At 44.5% G+C, this 15,134-nt stretch overlaps 1 protein-coding gene across 4 annotated transcripts in view; it reads left to right on the top strand.

The window, feature by feature from the left end:
* casp2 (caspase 2) overlaps window positions 1-14,271 on the top strand; it is a 35,589-nt gene extending 21,318 nt beyond the window's left edge. For 3 of the 4 annotated variants that reach the window (XM_062971750.1, XM_062971752.1, XM_062971751.1), the window contains exons 9-11: window positions 7,769-7,918; window positions 10,690-10,799; window positions 11,649-14,271. In XM_062971750.1, coding sequence (XP_062827820.1) covers window positions 7,769-7,918; window positions 10,690-10,799; window positions 11,649-11,783 — 395 coding nt within the window. In that variant the 3' untranslated portion in view covers window positions 11,784-14,271. Of the gene's footprint in view, window positions 1-7,768; window positions 7,919-8,054; window positions 10,800-11,648 lie in introns of all 4 variants that reach the window. The other variant, XR_010003325.1, reaches the window with a different exon arrangement.
* Window positions 14,272-15,134: the final 863 nt, after the last annotated feature.

The following is a 15,134-nucleotide window of genomic DNA, read 5'->3' as shown; positions in this document are numbered from 1 at the left end:
GAATTTGACCTCTGGACTTCCTTTGACTACTCTCTGGACTTCGATTTGGACTTTTACTTTTGCTTTCTGACGTGCGACCTCGGACCGTTTGACATCTCCACAGGCCAGTTACCTTCCTGCCTTTAAAATGGCGGCCTTGTTTAAAAAGTGCTCGCGGTGTGGCGGGAAACTCCCGGACACTGATGGTCATTCTATGTGCCTGCTCTGCCTGGGGGAGGGACATGCTGCTCGTTCCTGTTCCATTTGCCAATCATTCACCCCCCAGGCTAGGAAAAACCGCGAGACGCGCCTGAAAGCACTGCTATACGAGCAGGCCCTCTTACCACCGGCACCTCAGGCTCCTAAAAGAGCTGCCTCCGAGCCCCCAACTTCCTTAGTAGCTCCTTCTACGGTGGCTCAGACTGCAAACTTACCTGTTGGTAGAGAGGCAGGGGACGGGGGCCCTCCTCAGAAAAAGCTTAAGCCGAAAAAGCTTAAAACTGCAGGGGCGAAAGCCAAGAAACGCGAGACTCCAGCGGCTCCGGGGGATTTTCCCCCCCTCTCCCAAACTTCGTCAGCTTCGGCCGGCTCGGGAGAGAGAGTTAGCCCTGGGAGCAGCCAGGCTGCAATGCCTATGCCCTTACTGCTTCAGTTTGAGCCAACCGAGGCGAGTCCTCTCCCTCCAGAGCTCATCCTCGCTCCCAGCGCTCCTCCCCCGTCATCGGAGGGACTTCCAAACGGAACCGGGCTACAACAACTGGCCACGCCCCCGGCACCGACCCTGGAAAGAGAAGGAGGGAGGCCTGACGATATCATGGCCTCTGAAAGGGAGGAGTCAGAGGCGGCTCCGATTTCAGCAACAGCGCCTGGAACCGGCAGGGCTCGATCTCGAGGTCGTTCTTCCTCCAGACGCATCCAGCGCCATCGTGTGCACAAAAGGCGCTATTACTCCCCATCCTCGGATTCATGGAGCTCCGAATCCGGGGATTCCAGGGGACGACTTCGATCCCGAAGCTCATCTTTTAGATCGTCGTATGGCTCCGGTTCTCCCTTCCCTTATTACTTTCATGGGGATCCCATCTATACTCGGGATTATTTTAATGCGATGGTTCCACATTCGCTACGGCGACGGGGCTGCACTTCGCGAAGAGACCATGGGGCACATGCTCCAAATGATCAGGGGCAATTAAGCCAGGTTACGGCCCCTGGTGTAGAACCAATCCCAAATCCTTCCCAAACAGCTACTATGACCCAGGTAGAAACAGTTCTACCCCAAGCTTCCACGCCCTCTATCCCGGCTCCCACCCCCGCCCCTAGAGCTAATGCACCTCCAACAGTAGATGCGGGGTCAGGGTCTGAATCGACTTCATCACAAGAGCCTGTGGAACCACCTGCTCCTGGAAATTTGGTTGATGCAGATGAAGGGAATGCTGTTGAAGAGATCCAAGGCTTCGCCTCTCTCATTTCACGACTGGCCAAAGCTCTGAACTTACCAGCGCCCCGAGCTCCATCCTTGGTGGACGACCCAGTTTTTTCTCAGGATCAGCAGCGAGCACCAACAACCACCCCGCTCCCTACTTTGCCTTACCTTTTGCAGCTCCTCAAGGACCCTGACATGGCACCCTCCCTGGTTCCAGCCATTTCTAAGAGGGCTGATAATCTATATCGTATAGACCTCTCATCGGCTGAATGGTTGGGTAAACACCCTAAGCCCAATTCCATTGTTGTGGACGTCTCTCAGACTAGACCAACACAAAGATCTCAATCCGCTCCTGCGGACAGAGAGGGAAAGAAATTAGATGCCATAGGAAGAAAAATCTACACTTCAGCTGGCCTCTTCGCTCGGTTAGCTCACTATGGGGCCTATATGGGAGCGTACCAAAACTACTTATGGAATAAAATTGCTCCACTCATGGACCACCTACCTGCAGAACAGTTGCGCCTCGCCAGGGCGTTTAAACAAGAAGCATGCCAGTTAGCAGGCCTCCAAAAGGAGCTGGCCAAGCATACAGCCGATTCGGCGGGTAAGCTGTTTGCCACTTCAATCGCCCTACGTCAACATGCATGGCTTCGCTCGTCGGGTCTTTCATCCTCTGCTCGAACAGCAATTGAAGACCTTCCGTTTGATGAGTCCGGTCTGTTTAACCCTAACACCGATTCTAGCCTGGAGCGCACTCACCAGATGCGCCAAACCGCACATAGATTTGGCTTCCCTTCTCAGTACGGGACTCAGGCGAGACAAAGGTGGTCATCCTATCCAGCTTTTCAACGGAGACGCGCTAGCCCAGCGCCTGTGAACGCGAGGCCGCGCATACCTACCCAACCGGCTTTAGCTAGAAGACGTGCATCTTCGTCCAGACGCCGTCAACAGGGTAGGAGCAGACAGTCATACGCTCCTAGGCGGTGTATTTAGCCCACTGCCGTTAAGGGCTACTGAAAGTCCTCAAAGTTTTACTTGTTGCGTTTCTCCAGTTTCAAAGTTTGCTGTTATTAGTTCTTCTTTTGGAATGAGAAGGCCTCTCCCCAATTCGCTTGCCAAGCCGAAAGCTTCAGCTCAGGCCCAACCCAATTTTAAGGACCGTCTGGCTCCTTTTGTGGATTCTTGGCGCCAAATCACAACTGACAAATGGGTCTTGGATATCATTGAGAGAGGCTATGCTATTGAGTTTGTCACCCCGCCCCCAACGGGGCAAGTTAGAGGAACGGCCTCCTCAGACCCATTATTGGAAGAAATTCGAGCTCTCCAAACCAAGGGCGCTATTCAACGACTGCGCGGCCCAATCTTACAAAAATGTTTCTTTTCACGTTATTTTTTAGTTCCGAAAAAGGATGGTGGTTTACGCCCCATCCTGGACCTTCGGGATGTCAACGCTTATATCAGACCCCGAAAGTTTCGCATGGTCACCCTCCCAGTGATCCTGTCTCTCATTCGGAAAGGCGCTTGGTTCGCAACGGTGGATTTGAAAGACGCCTATTTCCACATTGGGATCAGGCCTTCTCATCGCAGATACCTTAGTTTTAAAGTTGGTCACCATTGTTTTTGTTTCAACGTTCTCCCATTTGGGTTGTCAACCGCCCCAAGAGTTTTTACGAAGTGTATGGCCGTAGTTGCCGCCTTCCTCCGCCAACAGGAAGTGATAGTCTTTCCCTATATTGACGACTGGCTTCTGGTGGCAGATTCCAGAGCCAGGTTGCTTGCCGATATTGACTTTACGCTATCTCTCCTGCAGGATCTCGGCCTAGTGGTCAACAGGGAAAAATCGTGCCTGTCCCCATCCCAATCGGTCCACTTTATTGGGGCCCTTATCGATTCCATCCGTCAAAAAGCCTTCTTGCCCGACGACCGCTTTATCGCCTTAAGGTCGCTGGTCCTTGAGACGTTAAGCGCCCACCACGTGCGGGCCAGGACTATTCAATCCCTCCTGGGGCACATGGCTTCTACGACGGCCGTCACACCATTCGCCAGATTACGCATGCGCCCGTTGCAGATGTGGTTTTTGTCGGTTTTCGACGCCCTTCACGACGATCCAAAGGTCATGCTCTTCCTGCCCACCGAAGTTCGCAAATCCCTTAAATGGTGGACTCATCGACTCAATGTGCAGAAGGGTATGCCATTTCGCCAACCAAAACCATCAGCAACACTAACCACGGATTTGTCCCATCTGGGATGGGGCGCGCACTTGGACACCCTCTGTGATGACTCATGGGCCATGTAGTCCCGTTCCTGGTACTATTGAGGCAGATGAAGAGGAAAACTTGGGTTTCCCACCGTTTCAGCCAGAATTGGAGCCCTTGCACCTGCAAGATGTTTGCCCACAAGAAGTCAGCCAAACAAGTCTTGAGCAGAAATCTCCCCCATTTTCTCGCCGGGATTATTATAATCAAGATAGAGGCGCTCGGGAGGCGACTCGCCGGAGCGCCAGGATAGCTGTCAGACAATTAGCTGATTAAGTCTGCTTCCCTTGGGAAACTTTAAGGAGTCATGCATCTGGACACAGTATAGGTTTCGTTTCTTGTTCCCCAGAGAAAGTGTTCCTTGGCGGGAAAACAAGATCCTATATAGGTGTTTGCCCGCAAAGGAATCCTTGCGGAGTCAATTCGTCAGCTTCGGGAGTAGATTGTGTGTGGACTACGCTACTCCAGTTCCCTCGGACCTTGTTCCAGTTTCAAGCCTGCCTTGTCCTCGGATCTTGCCACGGACCTCGTTCTTGCTTCTTGCCTCTTGTTGCCACGTATCAAGCCTTGTTTGCCAAGCATCTAGTTTGCTTCCAGCCTTTGTTGTCAAGCTCCATTGGACTAAAAGGACCCTGTCATTTCCCCACACTTTGCTTGGCAAGGTGTGTGTTTTGGTTATTGGATTATAACTTTGGACTTTAATATCTCATATTGGACATTGTTTTCCTGGACTATATTTGACCTTTCCTGAAAGGTCTACTACTGAACTATATTCTTCACTTGTTTTTACTGACTTTATATATTCCTTTAATAAAGATATTAGATAGATTCTGGCCTCTGCGCATGGTTATTGGTGCTCTGCAGCCTGGGTCCTGACACCCTCACAGTTCGGGGAACTTGGTCCCCGACAGAGAAAAGCCATCACATCAACTTTCTGGAGATGCTAGCGGTCCAGAAGGCCCTCAGGGCTTTCGAGTTCCCACTTTCGGGGCGTGTTGTCCGTCTACTGACAGACAACACCACGACAAAGTTTTACATCAACAAACAAGGTGGAACTCGGTCCCGCAAGCTGATAAACCTAACCTTACAGATCTGGGATTGGTGCATCACCAGGGGGATACATCTGGTGGCACTTCATCTCCCCGGAAAGGACAACGAGCTAGCAGACGAGTTGAGCAGGACTCCCAGCTCCTGCCACAAATGGCGGATCCACCCGCAGATACTAGACTCAGTCTTCGCAGCATGGGGCCAACCGGCGGTGGACCTATTCGCCTCCCCCGAGAACCGCCATTGCGATCTATTCTGCGCAAGACGCCCTCCAAACACCCAGTCAGGATGTCTGGGCGACGCGTTTCTTTGCACCTGGGCACCCGGGTTGCTTTACGCGTACCCACCAATCCCTCTGATAACGAGAGTCTTATCGAAACTACTTCAAGACAACGTGGATTGTATTCTTCTAACACCGTGGTGGCCTCGGCAACCGTGGTTCGGGCCACTTCTCCAAGCATCTCAAGGAATATTCCATCACCTACCCTTCAGGCCAGACGTCCTGACAACCCACAACGGCCTTGTCCGTCACCCGGACGCTCGCTCTCTGCGCCTCACGGCATGGAGGATACAGCCTTGTTCTCAGCCCCTGTGAGAGCTATTATCGCAGCTGCACAAAAGGACTCAACAAAAAAGTCATATACTTATAAGTGGCAGCGATTCTCGGAGTTCGCTAAGCAATCCTTCATCGGCTCCCATTCCAGTAGTGCTTGACTTCCTTCACTCGCTTTCAAATAAAGGATTGTCCATTTCCTCGATCAAGTGCTACCTGGCAGCCATCTCTTGGTTCCGCCGTAAGGCCGGTTTACCCTCCTGCTTCGGGGACCCGTGGGTTCGTCTATTCTTGAAAGGACATAAAAATCTCTTTCCGCCTGTCTCTCCGCCAGTCCCAGCATGGAACTTAGAGCTGGTTCTGTCCCAGATGTCCAAACCACCTTTCGAACCCATGGCAACCATAGATTTGTGTCATCTATCCTGGAAAACAGCCTTTCTAACTGCTATCACCACAGCGAGGCGTGCCTGTGAACTCTGTGCGCTCAGGGCTGATGAGCCTTATCTCCGGTTCCACAAGGACAAGGCGGTCTTGCGGACGGACATTTCCTTCCTACCAAAGGTTGTGTCGAAGTTCCACCTGTCGCAAGACATTATACTTCCAGCCTTTTTTCAAAATCCGGTGTCACCATTGGAGCATGCGCTCCATGCCTTGGACGTACGGAGGGCTCTAGCATATTATGTGGATAGAACACGCGCTTATAGGAAATCCCCACGTTTGTTTGTAAAGTATAGACAGGATGCCATGGGCCTCCCGATAACGTCACAGCGACTCTCGGCGTGGATCGTTGCAGCAATACGCCTAGCATACAACCTCGCTGGTCGTGAACCACCGACCACATTGAAGGCGCATTCCATGAGAGCTGTGGCCACTTCGTGCGCTTTTATGAAGGGCGTTCCGTTGGAAGAGGTTTGTCGAGCAGCGACCTGGGCGACGCCCTCGACATTCGTCTCCCACTACAAGGTGGACGCTGTGTCCAGGAGAGATGGTGCATTCAGCAGAGCGGTGCTGTCTTCGTGTGTGGCATGATGCCCGCCGATCCAGGTTAGTAGCTTGCTAATCACCCAATTGTGTGCATTTCACAGGGACCACGATGAAGGAAAAATGGGTTGCTTACCTGTAACCATGTTTCTTCGAGTGGTCACCTGTGAAATCCACACAAACCCGCCCGGCCTCCCCGCAGCTCGTCATGCCCAGTCTTCAGCTGCCTCTTGCGGCTGGGGAACTGAGGCGGTGGCTCCTCCCACTGCCTATATATACTCAGGGGAGGCATGGGCGGGGCCCCCGCCAAAAAATGTATCTTTAAGAGCTTCTAGAGAATTCCGAAATTGTCTGCGCAGGCACAGGAGAGCCAATTGTGTGGATTTCACAGGTGACCACTCGAAGAAACATGGTTACAGGTAAGCAACCCATTTTTCTCATTAGTCCTGTCTCCTTCATTCTCTTTCTCATTGTCTTCCTGAAATTAAATTACAAATTTTATCTTGGTAACTTGACAAATTAATTATGGTTACTTTTCAGTTTAATATTTCTTAGTGATTCTAAACAATCCTTTCAGGGTGGCACATTGACTTTTCATGACAATCAGCTAAGTAGGAGGTTCAGTTAAGATTCGATCATAGCAATGCTTTAGCAAAAGCAAGAGACAAAAGCACAGGCTTTTCTAGGCTAGAAGTAGAGAGAGAGAAAAATGTAAACAGCGATGGTAAAATAGCAAGTCTTTGCCTGTTAAAGGTACCATATTTAATATAAGAATAAAAGCAGAAATTTGTTTGGAAGTTTGCCTTTTATCAACATTAAAAATGGCAAACGTACCTATTAAATCATTAAAAAATGGAATCAGGACTCTTTTGAGTTTATACTGGGATTTTCTGAAAACCTCCCCTGCTCCATGAGAATGGCAGCTTTCAGACTAGTGCCCAAATGTCCAGGGTAATTGGAATAGTCCACTGGTTTCTGAAAGGTGTATTCAGTCATTTTAAAATGCATTTAACTGGTTCTGTATATATAACTCAATCTATATGTGTATGATATGGCAAGTAGTAGGTGAAGTTTGAGGTGTAATAATGCTTAAGGATAAAAACGTATGGGTTAATGATATATATGTGTGCGTGAGAAAGAGATTTTAGGAAAATAGAAAAAATATGAGTGTCATTAATATTGAGTGCAAGTCCAATGAAGAAATTTCCCATTGAAAAATCTGTCTGGACTCTTCCTAAACCAGAGGTTAGAGATCTCAAACCCATTTAGTGCTCACCTCTCATCTGTTAGAAATTAGCAGTCTAAAACCTTCTTTAGCTTTTCTCTGATGGCTTATGGCTGTTCGTGCCATAAACATAATATATGCCCAGGCAGTTGATCTCGTCTCTGCCAGCACTGGTTGATCAATAAGTGTTGTCAAGAAGATTACATGTCTAGGTACTCTGTGCCCTAAACAAATGTCTCATTTGAGCAAAACAAAAATGTACTACTTACATTAAATTTATTTTCTACTTTTTTCTTTCATCCTGTTAGATGAGACAGACCATGGAGTGGACCAAATAGATGGAAATGATCGTGCCAGCTCTCCAGGCTGTGAAGAGACTGATGCAAACAAGAAAGAAAATCCCAAGCTACGACTTCCCACATGTTCTGACATGATTTGTGGATATGCCTGTTTGAAGGGTATGTTGGATATAAATACAAACATTCTTTCTGTTCTCTTATCTGAGAACTGCTAAAAGGCTCTAACCGAGTTGCTATGCTTCTTTCTTGGTCAATTGTTTTGGTTCTGTGACTTTGGATTTGCTTTATTTCATAGAATCCTAGAGTTGGAAGAGACCCCCAGGGCCACCTAGTCCAGCCTCCTGCCATGCAGAAACATATATTCAAAGAACCCCAACAGATGACCATCTGACCTCTGCTTAAAGACCTCCAGAAAAGGAGACTCCCAAGATCTTCCAGGGCAGCATATTCCACCATATGTTTAGGTGGAATTGCTTTTCTTGCTATTTGAAGCCACTTCTCCGTGTCCTACTTTCTAAAGCAGAGGTTCTGACCCCATACGGAGTTGTTGCAACTGAATGTTGGGGTCGTAAAATATTTGGAAACAAAAGGTTTCTAAATTCTGCCAGTGGCTGTTTTAGAATCTGTTAGCAACAATGTGCAGTGTTACAATGAACTTAGGAGCAAATGCCTCAGCTGTATTTTATAAAAAGGGAAAATTTGCATGTATTTATAGCAAGTCTTGCAAATACTGATTTTCATTTTCAGTTTCAAAAATATGTCTTCAAATTTTGATTAAAAATAAGTTGAGTTCATAAACAATCTCAACTGAAATAAAAAAGATCAGTCATCAACACCAAGAAATTGCCTAATTTTCAAGCAACACAGATTTAAGCTGGAGTTTCCTAAAACATGTTAAATTAATCTTGGCTTGGTGTTAGGAGAGAATTTTCTACGTTTTGAATTGGCCCTAAACATACTTCTGCCATTTGTACTATGTATTGATTATTATAAAATCAGAATATCAATCAGCTCTGAAAAATGTGGAAGATACCATGGTTGCATAAAAATTTCTTGGGTGAAAAGGAGTCATGAGTGGAAAAAGTTTTAAGAAGCCGTGTCTAGAGCAGCAGAAAACAAGTTTGTCTCCTCCTCCTTTCATACGTTTAAACATAGCTATCATGTCTCCTCTCAGGCTCCTTTACTCCAAGCTCCCTAAGACAATCTTCATAGGGCTTGACTGTAAAACCGTTGATGAATTTGATTGCCCTTCTCTGGACATGTTCCAGCTTGTCTATAACCTTCTTGGATTACGGTGTCCAGAACTGGACACGTTATTACAGATGAGATCAGACCAAAGCAGAATAGAGAGGGACTGTGACTCAATCAGGAGTCTACGCTCAGAATCACATTGGCTTTTATAGCCGCTGCATCACACTGTTGACTCATGTTCAGCTTGTGGTCTACTTAAGAATCCTAGATCACATTCACATGGATTGTTTTCAAGCCAGGTGTCCCTCATTTTATAGTTATGCATTTCATTTTTATTGCCTACTAGCTTGGGGACCCGGCGGTGCCCGGGTTATTAGAAAAAGGCATTGTTTGTTTTGGGATGTTAGGTAATACCACTTAAGTTTGGTCCAGATCCGTTGCTGGCTGGGTTCAGTGCTGTCTGGATAAGGGTGAACTACAGCTCTCAGATTCCCAGGGCAATCACCCCCAAATCCTGCCAGTATGTACAGTTGGCCATGTTGGGTCTGTGTACCACGTTTGGTCCAGATCTGACATCAGCTGGCTTCAGTGCTTTCAGGATGCTGGTGAACTATAACTCTCAAAATCAAGATTCATTCCCACTAACCCCTGCAGTATGCTCATTTTTTCATGGGGCTTCTCTTTGCCAAGTTTGGTCCCAGTTCATTATTGGTGGGGGTCACACTATCAAGGTACTGCACACCCCATCATCCATGGCAAGTTTGGTCCAGATACATTGTTGGTTGGGTTAAGAGTGCTCTCTGGGTGTAGATCAAGTACAACTCATGTAAATCATGGTGAATTCCCTCCAAACCTCTTGTTCAGTTACTGATCAGTTCCTCTGTTTGCTGTGTGCCATAGGAAAAGGGTAAGAAAAGGTTAAGGTAGAGGTAGTGGGCGGGGTCATGCAAATTAAGGAACTCTGGGATGTCCATTTTGGAGGAACAACAGAACATCTAGGATGAAATTGTCCCCACATGAAAGCCTTCACTTGGGTAGGGGGCAGGGGTGGAATGGTGTTTGTGAAGGACTTTGGCAGGATTTGGGCTACATGTTCATGGCATTCACTATAGACTGCATCTCAGTGGAGGGAGGGCCATTGGTGTCTCCTGCTCAATGGGAACTATAGCTGTTTGTGGAGGCGGGAGGCTGTCTGGGTAAGTGGACCCCTCCGCCACATACACACATACACATTTTTCACTTTTTTATGTGTATAGATAAATGTAGTGCCATATATTTCTCCCTGTTTAAACTATATGGGCTGGGCCCATTTAGTTTGGGTCCAGCTCTCCAATCTGTTAAAGATCATTTTGGATTCTGATCCTGTTCTAGTTATCCTTCCCAATTTGGTGTCATCTGTAAATTTGATAAGCATGCCATCCTCCAAGTCATTGATGAAGATAATTAATAGCATTGGCCCCAGAACAGACCCCTGTGGCACCCCACTGGTCACATCTCTCCAAGATGAGGAGCCGTTGGTGAGCCCTTTTTGGGTTCAGCTAGCCGAACAATTCCCAATCTACCTAACAGTAGCACTGTCTAGCCCAGACTTTGCTGTCTTCTTTGCAAGAATGGGGGTCCTTATCTTATTGAAATTGAGATATCTTATATTCAGATATAATATAATATCTACCAAGCTTGTAACTCAATATATTTAAAAAGAGATTGGATTTGTCTGGCAAGACTTTATTTCTTTACAGGTACAGCTGCTATGAGAAATACCAAGCATGGGTCTTGGTATGTAGAAGCTCTCACTTCTGTGTTTGCCGAAGACTCTGGGCATATGCATGTGGCCGACATGCTTGTGAAGGTGAGCCAGAGCATACCTTCCTTCCTTTCTTTCTTTCTTTCTTTCTTTATTTATTTACAGTATTTATATTCCGCCCTTCTCACCCCGAAGGGGACTCAGGGCGGATCACATTATAACACACATAGGGCAAACATTCAATGCCCATAAACACATCAAACAGAGACTGAGAGACACACGCAGAGGCAAGTTAACGTTCTTCTGAGGGGATGTTCGATTCTGGCCACAGGGGGGAGCAGCTGCTTCATCATCCACACTGACGGCACTTCCTCATTCCAGGTCGTAAATTAGTTAATCTTGCCTCCCACTTTATAAGTGGTACCTTATCTCCTACTTGATAGATGCAACTATCTTTCGGGTTGCTAGGTCAGCAACGAGCAGGGGCTATTTTTTATTTTTAATTGACGGGTGCTCACCCCGCCACGGGCTGGCCTCGAACTCATGACCTCATGGTCAGAGTGATTTAAGGCAGCTGCTCAACAGCTGCGCCACAGCCCGGCCCCCCTTTCTTTCTTTCTTTCTTTCTTTCTTTCTTTCTTTCTTTCTTTCTTTCTTTCTTTCTTTCTTTCTTGTGTCTATCTAGCATCTTGCTGGCTTTGCATTCAGTGAGCTGTCACAACTGACATCACATTGCATAGCTTTCTCCTGGACAATTCGTGAATCATTTGTGTTCAGGAGTCAGAATTAATTAGCATTGTTATGTTCCCCCAAATTGCTTTGGAGAAAAATGATTTAAAAGAAGTGGCCCAATGAATAAAAGGGGTGGAACTGTCTTTTAATTGTAGTAAACATTGTGTTGTTTTTTACATTTCTGAGGATGTATTTTGTCTCGTCTTATTTTCTCTCTTTTAGGTGAACAGATTAATAAAGCTCCGAGAGGGCCATGCTCCTGGCACAGAGTTCCACCGCTGCAAGGAGATGTCAGAATACTGCAGCACTCTCTGCCAAGACCTTTACCTATTCCCAGGGTATTTTCCTGGGAATTAGTCCTGCCTTTTCCTTAAAGAGTCTACTTCATCTGGGCCAAGCCAGTCTGCATTGTTGCAGTGGACAGAATACAGCCATCTGGTTATTGCTAGAGCTCAACAAACTTTCCAGCAGACTCAGGAGTGAGTGATTCTAGAAGTTATAAAACAACAAATGTTGGAGGACTACACTTAGCCTTCACTTACTTTGTTCAACTGGCATTGAACCCCTTTTAAAGGTCTATGGCTGACTTTTCCTTTCTGGCAAGGGAAGGGTTTTCATTGTCTCATAAGCAACTGCATGTAATATCTGCTGTTTTCTGTAGTTTTCCGGTTTTTAAAAAATTGGGCATTTTTATCCTGACTTTTTCAAAAGCAGCTTGCACCTATTTTAAAGATAAACATGGTTTACTAGGTCATATTTTTTATTTGTGGTGCAACATTCACTCTTGGGTGGAACTTGGGATCCACTGATACCTGAAACCATGTTTACGTTTTATAATATTGGTCTTCTGTTCTTGAACCAAAAACCAAGAATGCTGAGGAGCACCTTAATGATTAGTATTTTGTGGATAAAAAGGAATGTTAAAACCTGTTTGTAATACTTTTATATAAAAAAGAAAAATGAAAACGAAGTTTTTTTTAAAAAACATTTCTATTAAATTTTTTGAAAGATAGATTTATATTTTACATATTTGTCCATGCAGATGGGAGATTGGGTAATTGGGCTGAAAAATATTTTATTGCCTAAAAAAATAAAAAATACATTCTAATAAAATTAGTTTGGAATTTTTGGAAACCAATGCTAAAGTTATATCCCATCTTTGTGTTATGAAACAATAATAAAAAATGTCCTTGTATATGTAGCGCCCCCCCCCCCATAATACTAGGTTAACCATGCATAGGATTGTTCTGACCATGTTTCTATTTTACAGGCAGCTCTTAATAGTAATATAGCTTGATTTTTTTGTTATAAAAGTTTTTGAGTCTTGTAGATTTTATTATAGACTGATAATGTGATGCATTGGAATTGTTCTTAGTTGGTGGAGACCTGGCTCTTTTTTTTTCACAGTAAGCTACTTGGGTGCCATTCATCAGGCTTCTTATGACCAAATTAGGTTTTGGGATATGTGCAGAAATTCATATCTGAACTTAATAAAGCAGTATATAAATATACCTTTATGTAGTCCCTTTCTCTTCCATCTTCACCGAAATTGCAGTTTAGAATGAACTGGAAAGGTAGGGTCAGTGGCTTCCAAACTTGATAGGTTATGAAAACACAGTTCAGAGTTGATTTCACATTTTGTCTTGTTTTGGAGCTATAAACTATGGCTTCTCAGATTCACATGAAATGTGTTAGGCTATGATTTAGTACCATGGGAGTGAGGGATTTATAGTGTCATTGTAGGAGTGACTTTTCACAGAACTGCAGCAGCTTACATTCCCACTCTATGCCTATTGAGACACGGATGATTATTGGCTGCTCCCAGCTGAAGGTATTATTTTGGCCCCAATTATTGCTTTAATTATTTTTTCATTTGATTAAACATTACTGCTTTTAAAAAATAATTTATCTTTCAAAGTAAAGATAAATTATTTGTCTTAGCCAACACTTCATTTCTGTTTCCGTTTGGAACAGGAAATCTGTTGCTGTTGGCTAAATATGCCTATACTGTAATTAGAAAGGTATGGGGCAAAAATAAGTATTGATTTTTATTTTAATGGCTCTACATCGGGCTGTTTGTTTCAGTTCTTTAGACTGAGTTAAGACACTCTTTCATCTTGACATCCCTTATAGCTCACTTTGGCTCAAGATTTTATTCTATATATTTTAAAAGCCAGTATAGCTTATAGGAAAATGAAGCAGAATAATCTAGACAGAGGCCCAAAGTTATAAATATTTATGTTCTTGCCCTGTAAAGGTCCTTTGCCATCTTAAGGCTGTAAATTGTGCAGTTGGACCATATGTCATATTTGTATGGTAGCAAGAGACATTTCTGGTTTAGGGTGGCCCCTTCAGGCTCCCACATTCTCTAGGTGAAAATAGAAACATGTTAGAATCTTCTCTTTATATTGGTGCTAGATGATTGTGTCAGTACTATTGTCTCCTACCTTGTTAAAGAAAAAGACCAGATTTTTTCACTGCCATTTTTACAGTGAACTTTTATAAATAGATTATGTTTGTGTGCCAAAATGAAAAGTTGTATTTTCTTATAGCTGTATCTCTTTTTGTTATCCCTTTCTTTATGGGTTCTTCAAGATTTGAAATATGCACGTTGTGTTCGGAAACAAGCCTCCTCAGGGCTATTGCCAAGGAACTCTGGTGAACTAGGAATTTTTTCAAAATCTTGATTTATATTGAGAATTGAAATATTGTATAGTTTTAAATGGTTGGGAAGCTTTTAAACTTTCTTCAAAATCTTGATTTATGTCGGGAATTGAAATTTTGTAGTTTGAAATGGTTGGGAAGCTTTTGAACTTTTTAAATAAAGAATTGTCGTTAAACGAGAGAGGTTTCTTTTTTCTCTTAATCCTCAAAACTGTCATATTTATTGGGGCAACCAAAATGCACACAATATATCATTTAAGCTTTTGAAGCTTTCACTGATTTCATCAGACAAAGATTTGAGAAACTATACAGGAGAAAAATAGCGAAGAATCACAAAGCTACATTTGCCTCAGATGTTACCTCTGTCGTTAGTTAAATGGTTTGACGGGATCTCACTCTCGTTCTTTGCCATCATATCTATTAGCAGCAACAAAGTAACTTCCCTTGAGATCCAGGCAAACTGTTTTGTGCAAGACTGAGCCCCCTCCCCAGTTAGAAAAGTGTAGGTTCTGAATAGGTAAAACTTGCCGATCATAGTCAGAATGAAAGTTTTACCTTTGTTAGTGATAGAAACCCTATTATGTTCTAGTCCATCAAATCCCTTTTGTTAAAATTCCACCTTGTGGCAAAATTCGGTATCTTCAAATCAGGAAACAAGTTTGGGTTAACCGTGTTGGTGATGCTGAAAAGTATAACAAAATCCACAAAATAGTTATACTTTTATTATTCACAGTTTTGTGGATTTTGAATTGTATTGGTCAACTAAACCTATCCTATAACACCTCTCTCTCTCCAACGCACCTGTAATTTTGTATTTTATTTTGCAGGTATTGTTGGAATCTACTGTGGTTTACAGTGAGTGGGTAGATTGGGTTTATATTGATTTTTTATGTACAATGTCCCTATTGACAGAACCGCCAGAGCAAAGTAAATTCTGCCCTAATGTAACCACATTTTAAATTTTGAATAACCAAATAAAAATCACTAAACTATAAAGTATTATGGAGCCCCCGGTGGCGCAGTGGATTAAACCACTGAGCTGCT

Source organism: Anolis carolinensis, chromosome 2 (genome assembly GCF_035594765.1).
Source record: "Anolis carolinensis isolate JA03-04 chromosome 2, rAnoCar3.1.pri, whole genome shotgun sequence".
Classification (NCBI taxonomy): Eukaryota; Metazoa; Chordata; class Lepidosauria; order Squamata; family Dactyloidae; genus Anolis; species Anolis carolinensis.
Note: the sequence above shows the minus strand (reverse complement) of the source record. Positions and strands in the feature narration are given on the sequence as shown.